Source organism: Anser brachyrhynchus, assembly GCF_964034855.1.
Source record: "Anser brachyrhynchus genome assembly, chromosome: 13".
Lineage (NCBI taxonomy): Eukaryota > Metazoa > Chordata > Aves > Anseriformes > Anatidae > Anser > Anser brachyrhynchus.
Window position 1 is genome coordinate 11,819,462 of NC_137708.1, and position 22,729 is coordinate 11,842,190.

The 22,729-nt window shown below is 39.5% G+C and overlaps 1 protein-coding gene and 1 long non-coding RNA gene across 20 annotated transcripts in view; one reads left to right on the top strand and one right to left on the bottom strand.

Annotated features, from left to right (window-relative positions):
- Positions 1-2,239: 2,239 nt before the first annotated feature.
- SLITRK4 (SLIT and NTRK like family member 4) overlaps positions 2,240-22,729 on the bottom strand; it is a 242,968-nt gene continuing 222,478 nt past the window's right edge. For 14 of the 19 annotated variants that reach the window (XM_080554681.1, XM_080554684.1, XM_080554678.1 and 11 more), the window contains one exon: positions 2,240-9,033. In XM_080554681.1, coding sequence (XP_080410807.1) covers positions 6,470-8,983 — 2,514 coding nt within the window. In that variant the 5' untranslated portion in view covers positions 8,984-9,033 and the 3' untranslated portion in view covers positions 2,240-6,469. The other 5 variants (XM_080554675.1, XM_080554673.1, XM_080554666.1 and 2 more) reach the window with 5 other exon arrangements.
- Positions 10,507-22,461, top strand: LOC308177427. The gene is made up of 3 exons (XR_013939105.1): positions 10,507-10,851; positions 15,858-15,955; positions 16,226-22,461. It is a non-coding gene; the product is annotated as an uncharacterized lncRNA (long non-coding RNA).

The following is a 22,729-nucleotide window of genomic DNA, read 5'->3' on the forward strand; positions in this document are numbered from 1 at the left end:
CAGTCATGAAAAGCCGTGATTGTCTAACTTCAAAAGCCCAGAATGAATCTTCCTAACAGAAGCTCAAAACCTTCCTCTCTGTTCTGGAGAGAAGGTACATACATCATCTGACATGACTCAGAAACCATCCACTGCATTTTTTTTTTTTTTAACAAATTGATAAATCCTGTTCATCTGCCTCTTTAGAAACAGCTATTAACCATTCTTGTCTAAACAAACATTCTGCTATAAAAGACTTGGCACGCTGAAGGTGAAGTGACATCATGAAGTCCAGTCATAGTGCATCGTGCACACATTTCTAGGAAATGACATGAAATGAAACCAAGAAATGAAATGCTTGTGGATGAGGGAAACGGACTGAGGACAACTTCTTTGGTATTGTACATATACAAAATGGCTATGAAACCATATAGAGATCACCTTTTTGTTTCTGATGAGACAAAGACCAAAGCAACAATAATGTAACACTCGTAGACCGATTTTATGTCTTTGCACGTACACATATAGATGCATATTTATACATTCATATACACACATACATAAAATTCGGATTTATTACTGATTAGTTTTTGTTGTTGTTTGTTTGTTTTTATCCTGATTGTTATTTGTGGCTTTAATAAATTATTTAGTGTGAAATGACTACAAAACTTCCTAGCAAGAGAATGAAAAATCAATATAATGGAGCATCAGTCTGTGACTAATGACTGATATTTTGAAAATAACAGACTGCTCAAAATGTTTTCCAGCAACGAATAAATTATATGAAGTATTACTAATAACCATGAATAAAATTAAAAGTAAAATAAATATACTTGCAATAACGTCCCTATTTGATGAGTAAGAGGAGCAGGGGGTGTTCCACTAAAGGGAGAAAATAACATGTATTATTACGATAGCATTTTTATTTTATCTGATATATATCCCAAGTCTAAGTATTAAAGTAACAAATTTAAATAGTTTTGCATCTATACTAAATCAACAGGATGCCCACAGCTCTTGAATCAGAATAGAGTTCCACTAATATCAAACAGGCATAGGACTATACCTCTTTATATTCTGTCCTGCTGTTATTTGAAATTAAGAGCAGCTCTACAACACATATTAATAGAGCAAAAAGCAAAATTACATTTTCTTTGAAGTTAAAAAAAAAAGAAAAAAGTTTATTTTTGATTTCAGTGACAGAAAGATCAGATAAGATCCTCACATAATAGGGTAAATTTCTGTTTTTGTGTTCACCATGGTAAAGATGATTTGATTCCATTGAAGTCTGCTGAGTTACTCTGGATTTACGTTAGTATGTATACATAGGTATATTTAGCATGTATACTAATGTATTATCTACGTAGTATGTTATTGAGAGGAGTTTGTTCATGAGCACATTCCTACTTTTATTTTTCAACGCAGCACCAATCAGCATACATAAGGATGAATGAGTTGTAATAGACTTAAAGACTAAATAACAGAGAAAACATACTAAAGAAAACTGCCAAGTTCTTCTACACTCAGGAAAACAATGCGTACACAGTATTTTCAAACCAAAACAAAAAGAAAAACCTTACTCCTGATCCTAAAGTTTTTGTTTAGAAAGAACTCCTATGGAATATATACATAGGCCTTCACTATTCTGGTTAATGCTATGGGTTTGCTCCTAACATTGCATTGCATCTGATAGTGAAGAAAAATCCACATCAAGTCCTGATTTGCTAGTCTGTACCATATTCTGATTCTCCTTCATCACCATATAATGCATGTTAAACCTTGCACAACAGGGACATCATTTGCACAATCTAGACATAATTTTGTTCTTGATCTTCTGTCCTCCCATGAAGTTTTTTATTAGGATTTGTAAAACTTTTTTTTTTTTTAAGATAAATTATTTTTCTTCCTTTTATTCAAAATGACTATTGAGAAAGGAGGAGAGTCAAAGCATTATGGGATTGTACCCCTAAGCCTTTCTGTGTTGAAGATCTCAGAACCCAAATAAAAATTAAATTCTGCTCGTGTCATTAATACAAAAAAAAAATCACTGATTTCTGAGGGACTATTTGTACAACAAAGGCAACCAGGATTTGTTAGACAACAGAAAATATGATAAGCTATCATAAAAAAATATAAACTGCCTAAAGTGATTAGAAAACATTAATGTTTTACTACATTATAGATCCTCTTTGTCCTATATACAACTGTTCTGAAAGAGAATATTACAGGCATTTAACAAAGTCTAGTTTCAGAAATATTATTGTACCAAACAATTTTATTTATACTTCATACAAACTTTAAGTCAACACTGGCTAATATTTTGATGTTGCTGAAGGTAAACAGAAGTCATAAACAATAGTTTTCTATCATTTTACATTGGATTGGACTTTATAAATAACTTCTTTAATTATAAACTAATCTAGAATAGTAATGATTGAAGCAGGGTAAAACCAATACACTTTGTCTTCTTTATTTCAAAATAGAGTGATTATAAATACATTCTTCTTGTATTTCCTGCCCAACTCTTTGGATGCAACCAAAAAGAAAAACAAACAAACATACAAAAAAAAACCCACAAACCAAACCCCCAAAACGGCCACAAAAAAAAAAGAAACCCAAGCAAACAAAAAAAAACTCTCACTGTGCTCATTTCATACATCAATGTACAAAACATGCAAAAGATATAATAGATATTACACTATCATCAAGTTCTGGATGTCTTTTGTTGATTCTGAAACATTTGTTAACATTTTTCACTAGGCTATACCTTTTATAATTTATAATGTCATTATGGCTTTTTTCAAATAAAAATTATTTTGTAAAAGATGTTTTTATATTACATTTCCATATCATTGTCAATCTTGAACACTAAATGCAAAATGTAGCTCATTTAATGGCCTTGTGTTCTTGTACCATAGTAGTTTTCTGATAAAATTGCACAATTGTTTTTTTTTTTTTTCTTTTTTCAAGGAAATGATTACACTTTATTAATTGCATTTTAAAATGGAAACTTCTTCATAATACAGTGAACACAACAGGTTATGTTAACACCATCATTGATTTAGTTTATGTCTATGGGTCTTAACAGCCATTTTGCAACCATGCCCACTCAAACCAATATAACAAACAGACAGATCCATTAAGCCACATCCAAAGAGTCACTTTCCCAGACAGACTGACTGTAGAACTGAATGGACATTACACTAAAACTGCTGTACAGACACATATGCTGTTTTCAAAACATGGAGGAAATAAACTGACATTAAGGTTGCCATTCAAAGTAACAATATTACAGAAATATAGTGTTTTGCCAACTTTGCATTCTTTACTCACACTATTATGCCTATATAATGCACCATGTATGTAAAATACTCAGGAACAATTTCTACAGGAAGGTCCAGACTGTGCAATTTTTATTGATGCTGGTGAACCTATGCTCAACTGCATAATCCCAAAAGAGCTACTGGACAACTCACGGGAGAAAAGCAACCAACAGTTCATGGTTAGACAGCTGGGCTCTATGTATTACACACAATACTTCTGTGCCTGCTCTTTTGGAGGTCAACAACAAAACTCCATCTAAGCCCCATTCTTGAGCAGGTGTTTCACTATTAGATCAAGAATAATAACTCCACATGTGATTTAAGTTAAACTTAAATGCTTTACTGGATTGGGACCTCAATGCGTAGGAAAATCTGACCCAGTGTAATGGTACAGCATAATAGCTCAGTTCTTCCTGTCTTAATTGGAAAAGCAAAGACCGCAGACCAAGAAAAAAAAAAAAAAAAGGAAAAAAAATGGAAAAAAAAAAAAAGAGAGAGGGAAACTAACTTAATTTATTTAGCTGAGGAATTTGTCAAGTTAATTTGTCATTAACTCAGGGCAACATTTGCCATGAACATACCATTTTTTTTAACATCACTTAAATCTATTAGCTTATTTGCTATTTTTTCATATTTTTAACACATTCCTCTAAGCAGAAGGGTATGGGACACAACAGTCTGTGACAGTGCACTGAAGTGTCAGAAGCCTTATGCTTTGGCAAATCCCTGTGAACCTTGACACATCCTCAAAGCCATGCAGCACTGTGCAGAGCAGTCACAGCGACCCATTATTCTCAGCCTGCTGATGGAACCATTACGGTCTATCATGTCAGTGCATCTTTAACACTCCTTAATCCATAGACTCTTGACACAATGAGCTCAAATGTTTTCTTTCAAGTCTTGGCCATGTATTGTCTTACTGGCCAACTAGGAACTTTTTATGTCAGAAATGCATATGTGCATAGTATCCATCTCCTGAAAATCCCTGTGACAGCTTGAATGAAGTAAATTATTGTGCATAGATAGCAGCAGGTTTTTGAAAGAAATTCAGCCATTATATTAATAATTTTATTATCTGAAGCAATTTATATACTTCAGATTACAGAGAAAATAATAAAACAACCCTCTTTCTAAGTTACAAGAGCATAAACAAATGTCTGAAAGTAGAAAAATCTCTTTGTTTTCCTTTCTCTGGAATAAAGAAGCAGTGTGGATTTTTTCTTTTATTTCTTTTAATCTTTGTAAAAATATACTGCAGGCTGTTTGCCAAGTATTGTTCCAGAATAAAAATTTTACAGCAGTGTCATAAAGCCCTGAAATTAGCAGTTTATAATGGAAATAGCTGACACAGGCTTTTCCAGAGTAGTATTATTGGGTCTTGCTGTAATATTTGCTAGTTTCAAATTCATGATAAAGATTAGTATTTACATCCTACTAATCTTGATTGATTTATGTATTTATTATAAAAGGTGAATGAGGGGAAAAAAGGGCTCTGGAAGCAAAGGAGATAGAGGGTCTTATCCAAAGGTCACTGAAATGCATGGAAAAATTCTTGTTCATGTCAAGAAACTTTTGTTAATCTCATAGTATAGATTTTCTGTATGATGCTTTACCAACATATCTCCATTCTCATCTCAAGGTACTAGTGAGATAAAGTGGGGATTTTCCATTCTCCTGACTACTTTCTTTTAAGTTTTTACTCTCTAGATATGAAATACACAGTACTCTGAACTGAGAACACTATATTCATTTTACACTGTTGGTTTAAACAGAAGTCATTTGCCATATTATTTTCTGTTCTGATCAGTTTTTCTGCCTGACAGCAGACAGACAGATAATAAGAACAGAAAACGTATGCATATACGATTAAAATATTACCCTTACCATGAATTCCTGTAAATACATGTAGTGAAAACTATTTAGATTAAGCTATAGAACCCTGAAAAGCAAGACAACTGATGGCAAATAATTGCCTGAGACATGATACTAAGAAACTAATGAATCTATTTCAAAATGCACCATTGGTAACAAATCTGAAATAAGATAGTATGCTAATTTCACAAGAATAGTACAGAACAATTTTATTATTATTATACCTTATCACTTAATTCTGGATAATTCTATACACCACATCCCCCAGCTTCTGTTTGGTATATTGTTCTGTTTTTATTTATATTGAATGATTAATGCATTGCGATCAGGAAAACAAGTCAGGCATATTAAATACATATTAAGGAGTACATATTTTCCTATTTAGTATACAAAGTATTTCATAAATATGAATTATATTACAAAAATAATTTCTGCTACGCTCACACAGTAAGCACTTTGACAATTTCGGACAACCCGTTAGAGTTGCAAGTGTTTCACATAACTGAGAAGGAACTCGAGTTTTAATTGGAGATGAGTCTTACAGCAGATTCTGCATAAACATCAAATATTTTCTTCAGATGCCACAAATACTGCAGAAGTCAGGTTGAACTGTTTTCTTACCTTTTTTTTTTTTTAATTTTATGTATAGACATGTATGTTTCAAGTGGTCAAATTTATTTCATATGTATGTAATTCATGGTATATTTTAAACAAATATTTGCACAATTTAACATTATAATTCCAGTGGTTTCAAGATGCAGGCCATAAATGTAACCAATTTACACATACTATCGAATGTTCTCTCTTTGCATGCTTGTTACTTTTCAGATAATCTTTAAACAGTGCCATTACAACACCACAAAAGGATTACTCCAGTTCCACCAACTTAAATCCACGTGCAGGATGAAGGACCCAGCTGAGGTATGAACACCAGTACCAGGTTTCTTGTGTTTGCTCTAACAAATCACAAGGAGACGATGGTTTTGCATTTAAGGTACAAAACGTATATGCCTCTTGAGGTTAAATTCAGTGTAATGTGTATAAAGCATCCCTTTGGCAATAGAGTTTGCAGTATCCCTACAGGATTCCACAGGGCATGAGCTTTATGTAGTAAAATCTATTAAGGAGACTCTCCTCTACTTGACAAGTCATATGCAGCTACAGTTAATCAGACACCCTTGGATACACCTGCCTCTATGCCTATCAATATAATATAGTATTTGGAAGTTAAAAGTCAACAAAAGGCACTTTCATCATTAAATAAATGTCCTCTGTAGGCAATAAGATTGCATGATCTATATTTTATTCAAAGCTGTTTGTTCTTCAAGGACTTGTAGGTAGTCAGGTGAACCTTGAAGTTTAGCTTTTAGTTCAAAATATTCACTTTTCCTTTGTTCTACTACAATTTTACTATGATTACCACCTATTAGAGATTTCTTGTTTTTTTTGTCTTGTTGTTTCTCTGGGTAACGTATTTCAAAGCCACTGACCCCTATGCTGTTGTATTCTTTTTTACTTTCAAGAAAATTTTGAATAAATACATTGGAATCCCTCCCAGGGAATAACTCGTCCAGTTCATCGATTGTGCTAAGTCTTTTTCTTGTGTCCACATGCAATAAATCCTTCTCCTTGTCATTAATATTTCTCAGAATGACTTTTTGCCCTGGTGGATCAGCAAATGTGAAGCCCGTTTCAGACTCTTTTAAGCCACAAGTATGGCTTTTACTCATCTGCTCAATGGTTTGAGGAATGAAGGCTTCTGCGCCTAGTCCGTCTTTTTTGTTTGACTTGTGATCATGCTTTCTTAGCTGCAGTTGCATAGAACTGCATTCTTGATTTCCAATCCCTTCATGCTTTACAGTTGGTTTTTTGTTGCGACGAAGCACAAAAACAAGAAGACAAAAAGCAACAAACACTGTTAAAATAAGCACAACTAATATGCTTAAGATTAGGATGGACAATGGAACTGGGCCACCAGGAGGACTCCGAACTGGTCCCAGTGGTGTAGTAAAAGAGACAGCGGGCACAGGACTAGTGAACAGAGCAGATGGCTTGTTTAAAAGTTTAGGACAGAGGATCTCATTTTTCAGAGACTTAAGTTCAATGTTAGCAAACTGTACAGGTGTTTCACATTTTAATTCCTTCACCACAATACCTTCATTTAGTTTTTCAAGCCACAGTTTTAAAGCAACTAAATCACAAGTGCAGTCCCACGGATTACCTTCCAAATCAATTTGTGTAAGAGATTTTAGCTGATCAAGAACACCACTTACAGGTAAGTACATGAAATGATTGTTCCTCAGATTCAGCCTGGCAAGCGGTGCCCCAGTAAAAATGTATGCTGGCAAGCTGCGTAGAAGATTGTTGTTCAGGTAGAGCAACTGCAAATTTGGCATCAAGTCAAAAGTGCCTGCTAAGATTTCTTTGATGACATTGTATTCCAAATACAGATACTGCAAGTTGTGGAGGCCAGCAAACATTTCTGGGCTCAGACGCTCAATCTGATTGCCATTGAGATACAATCTCCGTAAATTTGTAAGGTTGCGGAAAACTTCTCCTTTGATCACCGAAATCCGATTGCTGCCTAAATGTAGTAAATCTAGCCCCTCAAACTCAATGAAATCTGTAGTGTCCACATCCTTAATATAGTTGCCATTTACATGCAATTTCTTGGCATTTAAAGGTTTTGGTAGGAGTTCAGCCATTGACTCTATATTTCTTTCTTGGCAATTTACACTTAATCCCAAGTCTGAAGGATGTGTTTTGCAAGTGCAGGGGACTGGGCAAGGAGTTAAAGGAGGCACCCTGGTCTGATAAGATACAATTTGACTGAGATTGCGATTAGACAGAGCTTTGCCAGCTACTATCCCCGAGATCTTTGAAGGATTTGTAGTCTTCGGAGGCTTTGTGACTAATCTGTGCACTGATGTTTGAGTGGTGTGGCCATTCGGTGTGCTGTAACCAGGCTCCAGCTGCGAGGGAGGTAGAACACGCACGTCAAAATCACTCCCTGTCCCCATGGAGCACAGCTCTTGCTTGTTGGTTTCTTTCAGCAACCGTCCATACAAGTCACTGGGAGTTTCACAGATAGCTTCTCCAATGTAGATATTATAGGGCATGTTCTCCAGCCATGCCTTCAAGGGCAACAAATCACAAGTACAATTCCAGGGGTTGTCTTCCAGCTGTAATTCGACAATTCTCCCAATGTGTTCCAGAACTCCAATGTATGGAAGCTTCTGTATTCGATTCCCTCGTATATCCAGATGGGTTAGAGAAGCAAATCGAAAAATATTATCGGGAAGGAATGAAATCAGATTGTCATTAAGGATGAGGACTTTCAGCTTGTGAAGCTTATTAAAGGCTCCCCGTTCAATAAACTTGATTAAATTGTAGTCAGCTTGGAGATACTCCAAGTTCTCTATGCCCAGGAAAGTGTCAGCTCGGAGAATCTTTAATTCATTGTTGTTCAAGTGCAACTGTTTTAATGCACTAAGACCCATAAAGGCCCCTCCCTCAATGTTCTGTAACTTATTATTACCCAATTGCAAGGACACTGCATGTGTGAAATTAAGAAAGGTATTTGGATATAGAACAATTAGCAGGTTGTTTTGAAAGTTTAGGTGGTAAAAATTAGACCATGGTGGTTTAAGCTGATTTGGTCTGTAGACTGCAACCTTCTCACAGTTGACATAAAGTACATTCTCAACTGACACACAGGAGCAAACATTGCAAATTTCCACAGATATATCAGCATCTGCAGTTGTAGAAGAAACTGGAGATGACAGAACCAGAAAGAGCCACAGAAACATCTTCTTGTGATCAGCAAGCAACCTTAGGCTCCTGAACAAAGATAAAGAATCTAAAGAAGAAAGAAGGAAAGAAAAAAGAAAACGTTTTTCAGTTGTCATTGTTCCAAAAAGTCGTTTGGGTTAAAAATTGTATTCCACTGAGCTACTGTACCTGCCAAGGATTATAGATAAACTACAAACATTGAATTTAAAATAACATGAAAGATTTTAACAACCAAACAAATACACAGGAGCTAGAATTTCAAATACAGAATGTAAATCTCTGTAAACAAACACAAATAACTTTAAGGTCTGTCAAATATATTTCTGTCTGCTGTACATGACAAACATGCGTAACTAACAAAGTAAAATAACCAAAGAAGATTCCAATTTTATGCATATTTACTCTCCTCAGCCCTGCGCTGCTCACACGTTGCCGTACGTTTCGGGGATATTAAACATAAATGCTGATGTTATGCATGCCCAAGCATCCAGGTTGGGAAAGCACCATATAGAAAGGATGAAGATGCAGGCACAAAAGAGAATGTCAATACTCAATGTAGGTATCTATAGCATCGACGCATACAGGTTATCACTACAGTAATAGTGAAATTCACTCAAGGGATACACAGGCATGCACAAATATTGTTTCTGTCGCTTGTTATACCCAGTTTAAAAGAATTGGTGGTACATTGATCACAAAAATACAATGAGTTATCCACAGAATGAGAAGATCAGCTCCGGGTGACCAATGGAAGCACACAGATATGGAAGAAGCATGCACAGGCATACAGCCCCATCCCCCGGAATAGCAATACCCTGACTTGCAGGGTATTCAGCCACAGTTCGCCAGTTTGACACAACTGAAACCTGCCTGAGAGGAACTTTTTTTTTTTTTTTTTTTGTAAAAACTTATGTAATTTGCTCTGATCCCTGCACTGATACAGCGGTGGCTTTCAAGAACCCTTCACATATAGCCAGGCCAGCTGAGCTGCCATTTTTCACGCAGAACTGGAGCCACAGCATTTCCTTTGAGTTAGAAGCTAGATTTCCCCCCCCCCCGTCCCCCTTTTAAAAAAATCAGTCAATAATCGATGCATTGCTCCTGCCGCCCCCGCCCCCCCCCCCCCAGCTTTCCCATTGCCCCATTTCCCAACTTGTTGTCCCTCTGATTTCCCACTGTGGGAAGCCACCGAGTTGAAAGGAGGGAGCCAGGATGGAAGTGGAAAAAGCAGGAGCCAGCTGGAGGGAGGAGAATCGGGCTGGAGGGAGCCGCAGGGAGGAGAGGATGCGCCGGGGGGCCTTGGAGGGAGGGCAGAGGAGGGACAAGGGAGGAAGGAAGGGAGGACAGAAGGACAAGAGGGAGGGGGAAAGCGGAGGGAGCAAGGAAGGGAGAGGGAAAGGGATGGCTGAAAGGGTCAGGGAGGGCCCGGAGAGGGGCCAGAGGGAGCAGAGGGTGCAGAGCAGCAGCTGCTGATCACCGCGGGCTGCCGGCCCTGACCGCGGCGAGAGAGCCGGGGGCAGCCCCGCGCCCCCTGCCCCAGCTCCCCCCCCGTATCCCTGCCTCGCCCACGCTCGGGTCCCCTCCTCTTCCTCAGCCCCGGGGCCCCGGCCGGTGCCGAGCGGGGACGCGGCGCGGCTCTGGCGGCGGGGCGGCGAGCCCGGCCAGGAGCGCAGGCACTACCGCAATTTTTTGCCGCAACACGGTGGCCGGAGCCGGCTTGCCTGGTGTCGGCTCCCCTGTGCCGTGGGCACCCCGTCGCCCTCTGCCTCCCGGCGAGGGAAAGCAGGCGGGGCGCGGGCGCACACGCTCCGCGCACACCCGGCGGCTGGGAGCGGGCACAGCGCGGCGATGCAGCCCGGCATCCCTTCCACCCCTCCGCAACAAGGTACAGCCGTGTCCCCCCCTCCCCCCCGCCTCTTCCCGCACCTTCGCAAAGTCCAGCCCGCAGCGCATTCATCCTCACGCCCTCTCCCCCAGCCCCGCTGGGAGCATCCTGCCCTCCCGTCCCTCCCGCACCTCCAGCGGCTCATGCAGCCCCGCCGGGGCTCCGGGAGGCTGCCGGGGAGAGGCGAGCGCGATGGAGAGGGCTCCGGCAGGAAGCCACCGTCTCCTCGGCTTTGCACCCCCCTCCCCCTTTTAAAACAGCAATAATCATTACAGTAGTAACATCAAAACCTTCGGAATAATTCCGAGCAATTAAAACGCCACCGCAAACGCAGCGGCCCCCTCCCCGCCCGCACTCGCACACCCGGCGGGGCGGCCGGCCGCCCCCGGGAACTGGGGGGGATGCTCGGCGGCCGGCTCGGCACCCTCCCTACCTCGGCGGCCGGGGGTCGCCGCGGCCCCGCCGCGCTCCGCTGCTCTCCCCTCGAGGTCTCCCCGCCGGCAGCTCCGCGGAGCCCCCCTCCCCCGGGGCCGGGGCCAGCACCCCCCGGCGGCGCCGGGTGCGGAGCGGAGGCGCTGCCCGGCGCTGCGGTAGCCCGGCGAGCTCCGCCGCATGCAGCAAGCGCCCCACCGAGCCGTGCCCCGCCGCCGCGGTCCTCCGCACACATGCGGGGAGAGGATCCCTCTGCACACGGGCGCCCGCTCCCATCGCACTGCTCTCGCCCACCCCTTGCACGCAGAGAGAGCCCCCTCCCCTTCGCCTCGCACACACACACACGCACGCACACACGCTCGGAGAGAGAAGGAGACGCCGCTCCGGGGAGGCAAGCCCAGCACATCGCAGCCTCCGAAGCCTCTCCCGCACACGCCGTTACCTTTCCCGGAGAGATGCCGGGCTGCGCCCCCGGGGAGCTCGGGCGGCTGCGGCGGGGCGGGCGGCGCCCCCCGGGGCGGTGAGAGCGGCGCGGCCCCGCTGCCGCTGCCATGGGCGGCCGCAGCCACAAGTGCAGCCCGCGGCACAGCCGGGACGGGGCCAGCCCGCCCCCGGCCGCCCAGCACCGCGGTGCTGGGAAAAGCAGAGAGGGGGAAGGAGAGGAAAGAAAGGACCCCCCCCTCCCGGGTTTTCTGACAAGTCCCCCCTCCCCCGCCTTGAAACAAAAGTAGAGGTGGAAACTGAGTGGGCAGGACGGTAACATTTGCTGCATTCAATGTGAATCGCAATTATGGAACAAAATCGCTGTGAGGAGATGTAACCGACCCGTTCTTAAGACAACGCGGCTATTTGTGCATCTTATTCTTTGTGGTTAGGTGAAATTCCTCCTCTGCTTAGGTAAGAGCTGCAGTCTGGTGAAAAAAAAATCCTCCAATGTTACGCACTTGTGCAAAACAGATTCTGCTAATTGAGAACTCCTATTTACTCTCCATTTCATAATATGAGTTTAAAAGGTAACGAATACCCCCAAACAAGGTGACATCTCCTTCCCAGTCAGAAGAGTCGGTTAACCAAATGAAATCTTGCAAGAGGAGTTCAACTGTTTGTCCTTTACTGTGAACGCTAACGTAATTTCACATAGAGAACTGGTCATGTATTGCACCCATACCAGTGGTAGTTCGGGGTAGTAAACATCAGGAAATGGAAAACAGCAACTGCTTTCTTCATTTACAGATATGAAATAAATAGCTTGCTCTGAAAGCTGTCTGCATCTAATTGAAATAATTGCAGAATGTTATTTTGCATTATGCGGATAGACTGATACCTGAAAACAAATGCAGCTGAGACATCAATAATTTGCATATCATAACAGAACTGAAAGTGATCTATGATCAATATTCAGCCAATTAAAACCTGAAGTCTTTAAAATGTAAACTCCCTTAATTATTGAATCGTTAACAAAGTACTATTCACATAAAAGGGAATGCATGTATATAAAGGGCCCGGTTTAGAAGGATTTGCTTATAGTTTAAGCAAATTAGTTTCTCTATTGCTTTATTTAAATAAACTTCCAGAATAGAGAACATAGGTTTATAATAAAATTAATTTAGGAAAATATCTGGCTTATAAGTTTATTTTAACAGGCACAAAAATGCAGGTGTAAAGATGAAGGTGCCAGTTTTGTTTAACCAGCTATATTAAGCTGGATGTTAAAAACTTCCTTGCTTGTCTAGTAGGTGAAACACCATAAAGATGATATCAAAGACAGATCCCTACTCCCACCACCATTCCTTGCTTAGAGACTGAATCAAAAGTCAACCAAGGAGCATAAGAAAAGATCATATTTTGACCAAGTAAACCGTGAAATGAAGAAGCATTGAAGAGAACTGAAATTGCTCTGTAACTAAATAATTCTTGATGTTTGTATTACAAGTGGCTATTGACAATGACATATGTTCATGATGCTGTAGAACTTATCTGACAACGAAACTTAGTTATGCAACACAATTTAATTGTTCAGATTTTAGTATGCTGTTTTTTTTTTCTAATTTGCAGTCATGAAAAATAACTCCGCCTCCAAATCTTATTTAAGTGGTTCTAAGCCACTTGTCCTAACCCACAACATGTCAAACTCACTAAGATTTAGGCTGATACATCAGGACAACAAACTAAACCAAACTGAGGATAAAGTATAATATAAGCACGAGCTTGAAGTCAAGATTGTGATCCAAGATGACAGCATGCTTAAGGAATAATTCAGTTTAAGGGGTTACATCCTAGAATCACTTGGTTGTACCCCCTTCTTTGAGATCTAGATTAAACTTCTGTCATCAACAGTAGAAATTTTCTAGGTAGCCTGGTGGTAGATAGTAACTGGAAGACAGAAGAGACATAAAGGGCAAGTCAGACTATCTGGTATGGTTCCCTGAAGTTTCCAAAATTACTTCAGGCTACACACCATGCCTGTTATTGACATCTCTCACCTTTTCTTAAATGTCTAGTTGTGATGGAACCTCATTTATTCCTCTTGATATTTGTTTCTCTGGCCTGTCTGTTGTTTGCCCCAGGAACATGTATTTTCCTTCAGTTTAGCAAAAGGAGAGCAAAAACTATCAAGCAGATAGATTAGTAACATGATATTTTGCAAAGAGACATATCTGAGGAAAAAGTGGAAAGGTGAGATACACTACTCCCCACTGAAGGAGACATGCACGAGGGGCATTTGGTAATAGTACAGTTAGCTTATCAATCACGTCATTACTGCATCTAAGAGAAGTTCATGGCAGAGCAAGGTAATTTTTACTTTTGGCTACTGAAATTCATCATGTAATCTACTCAGAAATTATATATAAACTTATTTATATTTTGTTGCCTTTCACATTTCTGTGGGAGCTTCTATACAACATTTTCGTTCTAAATACACAGACATGCTTGGTCACCTACTTCTCCCAAGTTACTTCTGGGCTGTTGCAAGAACTTGAAACTAAAACTGCATTTGAGGTCTGTCAGGAGAAAAATCTTCAGCAACAGAATCATCAAAATGCAGAGGCCAGTTGAGATGCTGAATCTCCTGCCCACAGCCCAAAACTTTGGAAAGCATTTTCCTTAAGCTGCTCAGCACACATGAACATAGGACTTCACCTTAAGTTAAGGGAAGTACTTTTCAATGAATTGCTTTTTTATTTCATCCACAGTAATTTTATGAAAAATGAACTGATAGGAAATGGGAGCTAAAAATCCTAAGCATTCTGGGGAGATTTACCTGTACATTTTAAGTTTGCAGACGACATCAAGTTAGGTGCATGTGTCAATCTGCTCGAGGGTAGGAAGGATCTGCAGGAGGACCTGGATAGCCTGGACCGATGGGCTGAGGCTAACTGTATGAAGATACATTATCTGAACTGAGGCTGCATTTGTACACGTGTGGGGTTGTTTAACACAATTGCTTATGTCCTGTATATGCTTATGTCCTGCTTATGGCTGCAAGGGCATCCTAAATGATTTTTCCCCAGGTACTGAATTACATGTCTCTGCTCTCTCCCCAGTTTGTCTGTTTTAATCCTGAAAATTAAAAATGGGTTAGTCCACTCTAGTTTGAACTAACAAGAGATACTGATTGCCCACACACCTGTGGTTGTTGAAATCTGAAGACAAAGACTAGAAATTGCAATTACCATGACCAGCTGGGGAGCACGCCTGCTCATGAACTGACTTATGTGCTGGCCAGCTGTGAGCAAGCCTGGTGTACCCTGCTGCCAAAATCACACCTGGGAGAGAAGCAGTGTGCACACAGATCTGTTTGGGTTGCTCTGTTTGAAAAGGTTCATGCCAGAAGTTGAAACTCTCTTAAAAGTCACCACAAATTACTGGGAATTACTTTGAACTGGGCTCTAATTTATAATTATTATGTTAGCACCACACATTATGCCTTCCTTCTCAAAAAGAATGATAAAGACAGACCATCAGTTAATGTTGTGATACTTTGCACAGGGCCCAGGTAGTAAAGAAACTGTTTCATTTGAACACATGGGAAGCTGGTTAACAATTCTTTGAATAAGAAAGTAAAGGCTCATGTGGGCTTTGTCTGCTTCTGGCGTTTCCATGGTTAAACAATTTCTGTTTAACAAGTCTACAGCATGTTTCTGCTCACAAATAAATCAGTAACAACTGCCATACTCAGCAAACAACAACCAACGCAGCAAAATACAACAATGACTACAGAGAAGCATCTTATAATAGGGCTTCAACTGATAGGACATAGCCTTTTGAGGAGAAAAAAAAAAAGGCAATAACTCTACTCATTGTCCTCGTCTTCTGTGTATTTAGCCAGACTGTCTGTCAGAAGAGGGGGAGGGAGAGCATCCTTGAAAACTCTGTATGTACTGGAGTGAGTCTCTGCATGTGCATCCTTTTAAAGGTACAGTGTGATAGGAAACAGTGTGAGTCTGCAATACACTGAAGGCAGAACCACTGTGAAAGAGTACTGTGCTAAATAAGGTGGAAGAAATGCTGTCAAATACACGTCTCTGCATGGCTTCATATTATTTCTACCTAACTTACTCCATTTTATCTAGGAGCCCTCTTCAATGTGCAATAAATAACCTATCACCTGCTCCAGGAAAGCATCACCCAAGAAAACACTGACATGTATGCACCCCTTCAACAAGGATTGGTAGGGGTTTTTCATTCCATTTTTTCCTAGTAATTTGCAATGAGTCGATTTCTTTTTGAAGTTTGATAAAGTAGGCATGCTGCTGGTACTGGGTCTGCTGACTTTGTAAACTCAGCCTGGGGGGATGTGCAGCCCCATAACAGTACCCTTGCCAGATATAATGGTCAGGGCACAGTGGGTAGGCATTTAAATTCATTAAATTGCAATATGCCAGTGCAGTGCCATCAGTACATGTTTACTTATTTTCTTTCTCTATGCTCATTTACCCAGAGATTGTTTAATCTCTAGCTCACTGTTAGAAGCTCAACCCAAGCTTGGCCTATCCTGCTGTCCCCTGAGACAATGAAGAGTGTGAAATCAGAAGACAACGAAAACCAACAACAACAACAAACAAACAAACAAACAAACAAACAAAAACAACTAATGGATGCAGAACTTATCTGAAATATTGCTAAGTAAGACTGCATGATCTAAGGTCAAATGTGAAACCTAGAAGCAACTGCTGTTATCCTGCCCAACACTCTTGTGCAAGCAGCTCAGTAAACTGATTTCTTAGGAAAAGGCATATATTTACAATAAGGTTTCCATGCCAGAAAACTCTGATATTATTAAATATTTCTGAATTAGGAAATAATACTATATCCTCCCTGAGTGAATGGCCTATGAAAATAGTACAACGATGGCCATGTATTGCAGAGGAATACCAAGTTTAAGAAAATTTGACCGTGGTTGGAAATGATGGAGGACAGAAAGAGGTACTCTATGAAGGAGAAAAAATTATCATGTGACAAGGCTTGTTTCTTTGGTTGCTTCTAATAACTTATCTTGTCTACTACAATGAAGCAGTTGTAGCTCTCTTTCATGGTATGAATGCCATAGTTGTTAGGCTTCAACGTGGTCAGGTTTGATGGGTTGAGGTCACATGACATTAACAGAATGTGAAAAACTTATTTAGAATACTCTAATATAAATTCTCACTGCCCCAAGTTTTTCTCACATGTGAGACTAACCTTTATCACCTTCCAGAATTCCAGAAATAAACTTCTTACATGGATGAAGATGGAAGGTATAACCCTCTTATCAAGCTACCTGGAAGCAGAAAAGTCTCTTAATTTATTTCTTAGACAGTTCAAGAATAAAGCTATATGACAAAAGAGAATAAAGTAATTTTCATCCAGTCTAAGAGTGAAAAAACCCCACACCTTGCTTTCATTAAAGCTTAAGCTGGTTCTGGCTCTTGGATGAAGAGCCTCAAGCTGTGGCATTATGGAACAGGGAATGAGTGCAGGGCAACTTGTTAGCTAACTACTGTGTCTCTTGGTACACTGGGAGGGCCACTTCCCAAGTACTGCCATTCCTTTGCTCATCAGCTGAAAGATAATTGTGGCAGAATGAATAGACATCTACAGAAGAAGCCAGGTGCATTACATTTGGTGCTTGGTTTAGGGAACAACTTACATGAGGGAGGAAATATCTAAACCAAAATTAAGATATTGCATGAGTTTGCTTGTTGCTCTACTTTAATCTTCGTTTGCTTCTGGGGTTTCTTTTGCAGCTGCCCTAATTTCCTCTAAGTTTACATGTCCTATTAATTTCAGTGAAGACCTCCATGAAGCCTGAAGGCTCATAAGCTGACAGACTTTCTATTATTGTTTTTAAAAAAGAAGGCATACCCTAGCTTTCCTATTACCTGTAGCCTTTCACAAAGGAAGGTTGGACCACGGTCTTTCAAGAGAGCAGAAATTGCAGCTACTTCATTAACTGAGTAGTGACATGTTCTTAAATGTAATGATTATAGACCAGTGTTTATCTGATATAAACAGGCTTCAGGGAACAAATGCTGAAAAAGTAATCAAAGAAGAGATGTTTGCTTTGAACAACGAATATTTTGATGTCAAATCAGAATGTTCAAGGAAGAAACCAGATTTATATGGATGTCTCATCTTCTTTAAGAATGTCAGTCCTGCCTGGGTGGAAGGGGTCTTCTCATTAGCTGGCTGCTTCACATAGCTCTCGCCAAGGCCTAAACAACCAACTCAGAAAGTTCCAAAACCAGGTAAAATGAAATCTTAACAAAGGTTTAAGCACAGCAATATGTAGAGACAGCTATTCTGTGTTCTCCACTGGATAGATGCACCAGGGAAAGGAAGCTGAACAATCAAAAAGAAGATGGAAAAACACAGAAATATCTGTAAAAAATTAAAGGTAGGTTTTGAGGTGAGTAAAGTCATTACTTGGGGCAGTGAAGACTTTCAAATAATTTTTTATTTTATTTTATTTTTTTAACTCCCTACAGCTTACAAACTACTTCAAAAGAAAGAGAATTCTGATGATATGACATAAACCGTGTAGTCATGGCACTGCTAAGGGTGTCCTAGCTTTTGACAACATGGTATGTCTGGCATCTACAGATAAAAGTGACACAGGTGTTTAGAAAACAATGACAGGAAAGTAGGTGTGTCAGTAGGAAAGGTCAAGCTCCATTCATGTTTATATTTACAGGGCAGTTTCATGAAAGAAGGAAGATATCACAGTCTGTCCTCACTATTCCTCCTTTTCACGTCCCTGCTACCAGCCAAAGGGGCTAGTCATAGTCTTCTCTTGTGCCATCTCTGGCACTTACTAGACACTCCTTGAACCAGCTCACTAACCTCAAAATATTTTTCTTTTTTCCTTATTCTGGTTATGTTAGTTTTCAGCCAGATAAGGGAATGGGATTGGTTTATAATGAGCTCCAGTAGGTGTCAAAGCTGGTGCGGCTGCCCAGCCAATTACAAGGTGGGAGGGACATGGGAGGAGATATGAGGGGAGGATGAACTGAACTGAATACTAGCAACAACACATTATATCATTTTTACAATGTCATTTGCAACTTCACAGTCATATAAATCCAGGGGAATTCAATTTTAATCAAAGTTTATATAAAAAATAAAAGAAGGAAAGTAAACTCTAGAAGAGTTTGTTCCACTAGAACAAGGTCCAGATTTTCTCACCCTTGGGCCCTTTAACATTTAAAAAGGGAAGATACCCTTTCTCCCCACATGTCCATGAAATCTAATTTTCAGAAGAAACATTTATGCATATTAACAAAATAGTGAAAGAATCAAGAGAGATTTATGTGAAAAGTCTAAATCAATGCCTGCATGATGGAAACATCACAGTATAAAGGAGAATTTTAACCTTATTTGAATCCTCTTATGATGAGAGGAGGATATGCTTGTAGACACATTCTGTATAAGCAAAGAAATCAAATACAATGTCTCTGCTTAATCTCAAGATCTGTGACCTGAATGCTCTTCTGACATACAACATTTCAGGTCTTTTCCAAGATGTGAAGTTATAACCTGCCAGACAAATTGGAAGCCAGCAAGCTCTGAACATAAGGGGAGATGCATTTAATGAAACAAATGATAGAATGTGTTAGCACATCCATAAAATAAGTAAGAAGCATTGCAGAAGGATTAAGAAGAAAAAAACCTGACGTATCATAACAAGGAGACCCTAGCAGGGATCACATAAAACAACTGAAGAACAGACATGAGTGGCTGGAAAGAGCAGCAGAGGGGAAAGTTTTAAGAAGCGTGTACAGAATTTAGGAGGTTGGCTAGGAGTCTATGAGTAATATTCAGAGAGACCTTTATCCACTAATGGAGCTGACAGAAGCTGACAATTATGACAACAGTAATGAACCTATCTTATCCATTTTAAGACACCTTGTATGAAGAATTCAGACAGAAAAAAAAAAGAAGGAAAAAAAAAGATTATTCTTTGGTTGGTTAAAATATCATAACTTCAAGGGATTCCCTTTCTGTTCACTCTGAATGGAAAATATACAAAAGCACGATAATTGCAGAACATTTAAATAGGTCATTTAAAATAGATTCTACAGAGTGAGAAGGGAAAAAAAAAAGCCCTCCCTACTTTAAAGTCATTTTTGAACAAAAAAGGAAGAGGATTACTTTCTATTATCTTCCATGCTTTAGAAGACCAAGAAAGCCTGTAGGTTTACTTTAGAAAGCCTGTAGATTACTTTATATGGCTGCTTTGCCTTAAGATTAGCTGAAATGTGATGTCTTCTTGATGTTTACAGATGCCAAGAGATCTAAGACGTCTAATTTTCCCCCTGTTCAGTTTGTTCTGAATACATACTGTCTTGACTTCATGCCTTTTTCTTACCCTATTTTGTGTCATTTTCTCTATCCCAAGATTGTTGTCATTCCTGTATTTACTGAAAGAAGCTTTCATTGACATTGCAATGGATATCACTAGATTATAATTTCCCTTGTCAGCATTCCCATTAGTAACTGTAGCTTTCATGGGGGTCCTTGAAGTAATTTTTGGACAAAGTCAAGGTGTAATGCATCTTTCACTGAAGCCAATGAAGTCACATTTAGTTTTGTTTAAAATGAGTGTTTCTGACGTTTTCCTATTTTAGTTAAAAGATCCATGGTGTAATGACTGTTTGAAAATAAACTTCCCTTTCCTATGCAAATCAGGATTTGCTCATACTGTAAGTATATAAATCAGTAAACTAATAGCATAAAATGCTGTTCAAGTATTGCTTACATCCTCAAGTCTCAGCTTGTTAGTTCTGACAGGTGCACAACATCATATAACATTCTGAAAAGGTCTGAATCTTTATCTCTTTGGACCTTTAAATCTGATGGTAGGTAGGTCAATATGGTCAAAATCTGATGGTTGGTAGGTCAATATGGATACATGCATACAATGGTCCAAGTTTCAGCTGAGGTCACTGGTGAATGGGGGTGAAGCCATCCTTTAAGTTTCAACTTGGCATCTGATTTTTTGAGACCAGCATTTAATAACATTTCTCTACCTGCACCCACATCTAACAGGGCATTAAAAAGTGCAATTTAAGAGCCAGAGTACAAAACAATGAAGTCAAATAAACTCAGAATGCTCAGTCAGACTGTTATCCAATTTTTGGAAGTAGTTATCTATCCTGCATTATTGTTCTGTTTAGTTCAGGCCTAATATCTCACTAACATCTTATCTTGTTTTCATTCATGTATTTGTTTTCTAAATCATGGAAGAAGACTATCTCAATTCCAGAGATTTACTGAATGGTTGTTAGAATGTAGACATTTTTTAGTCTACCAAAACCATGGTAGTTGAGAATCAATATTTCCCAAATGCATCATAGAGCCTAAGAGCTGAATTTTATGGCCTTTGTTCTGTCAACAATCACCTTTGGATTTCTTTCAGATGATGTGATATCTCTATCATATGAAAAATCCCTACCCAACATTTAATCATTTTATTGTATTTCCCTGATGAGTTATACTGTAATTAAATAGGTATATTAAAAGGAAATATTTTCCATAAAAACTAATTTTCAGCAATACTTAATACTAAGCAGAGCTGGCATCCCTGAGGTAGAGATGTCAGACAGAAAGTACAGGAGAACAGAGTGGGGAAACCTACTCCAGAACATTTATCCTGGGACTCTTACATTGTGGTGGCATCACTATACAGTTCTTTCATAGAGTGTCATTAGGTTCTGAGCTCCTTTCCCAAATGAAAGAAGTACAGAGCTAACATGTATGTTGGCTTTGTACATTTTACAAACTTTCTGCATCTGAAAAGAATTCAGGAAGAAAATGGACAAACATAAATTGGAACAAGGAAGCAAAACAAATCAGAAAACACACAGACAGTTTAGCATGGAATTCACCCCAAATCATTAATATTTGAAACTTGACCAAGGTTTATAGCTGAAATTTAAAATTTAGAAAACATTTTCATTTTCTCTGACAATAAATATTACAAACTATGATATACATCTCAGCTGATAATGTTCTTTACAGCACATTTTATAAATCAATACAGTTCTCTGTTTTTAACTCCTTATTACTGAGTCTCAGAGGAGAATGTAAGGAACAGGGCTTGAGCCCATTTTTTAAAACGAGGTGTAAGAAAACTCTTGATGATATAGGCTTTGGAACAGATTCTGATCTGCAAGTGTCTCTAGTCACCTAAGTCACCTAACTCTTATTCAGGTGTGTAATTTCATTAAAATTTATGAGAATTAGGTATGTGTTTTCTTGTCTTAATTGCTTTTTTTGGGGGGGAGGGAAGGGAAGATAAACATTGGGCATGGTGGTATAATCTGATCAAGGATTTCAGTTCTCAAATTCCCTACTATTAATTCTTTGTTCTAGCCACAGTTTCCTCAGCAGGGCTGCACACATCTGCCTTTATGCTGGTCTGTCTGACTAGAAAATCACATCACTTTTCTTTGTGAACTACTTTGAAGGTTTCAAGTGACAAATAACAGGGACTTTAATCCTCTCTTTTTCCAAACAATTTGTAAATCAGAAACATCCAAACACATGTGCAGTGAGAGAGTATGGCCTGTGGTTTGAAGAACATTATGGTTCACTGCATCTCTCTGAAGTACTTTGAGCTCACATTTCTTAGATTTCATTTCAACAACTCTCTTGTATTCTCTCCAGCCTGCTTTTCTGAAGAGTGGAGCAGCAAACACAGATACACAGACCAACACCTGATAAGACCATTTGTTAAGTAAAATTCTCATCATTACATTCTTGCAGCTTCCTATGATTACGTATAGGTTAATCAAAGACAATTACAGAGCCCTAGTGAAGCTGCCAAAAATATATTTGGACACACAGAGGAAACCCATATTAATATATACAAAGGCAAGTGTTACATCCTTTGAAATCATTATTTTCATTGCAATGAACAGTAGAAAAAACAGGTTTTGAGAAAGGGCAAGCAGCGATTTCTTTG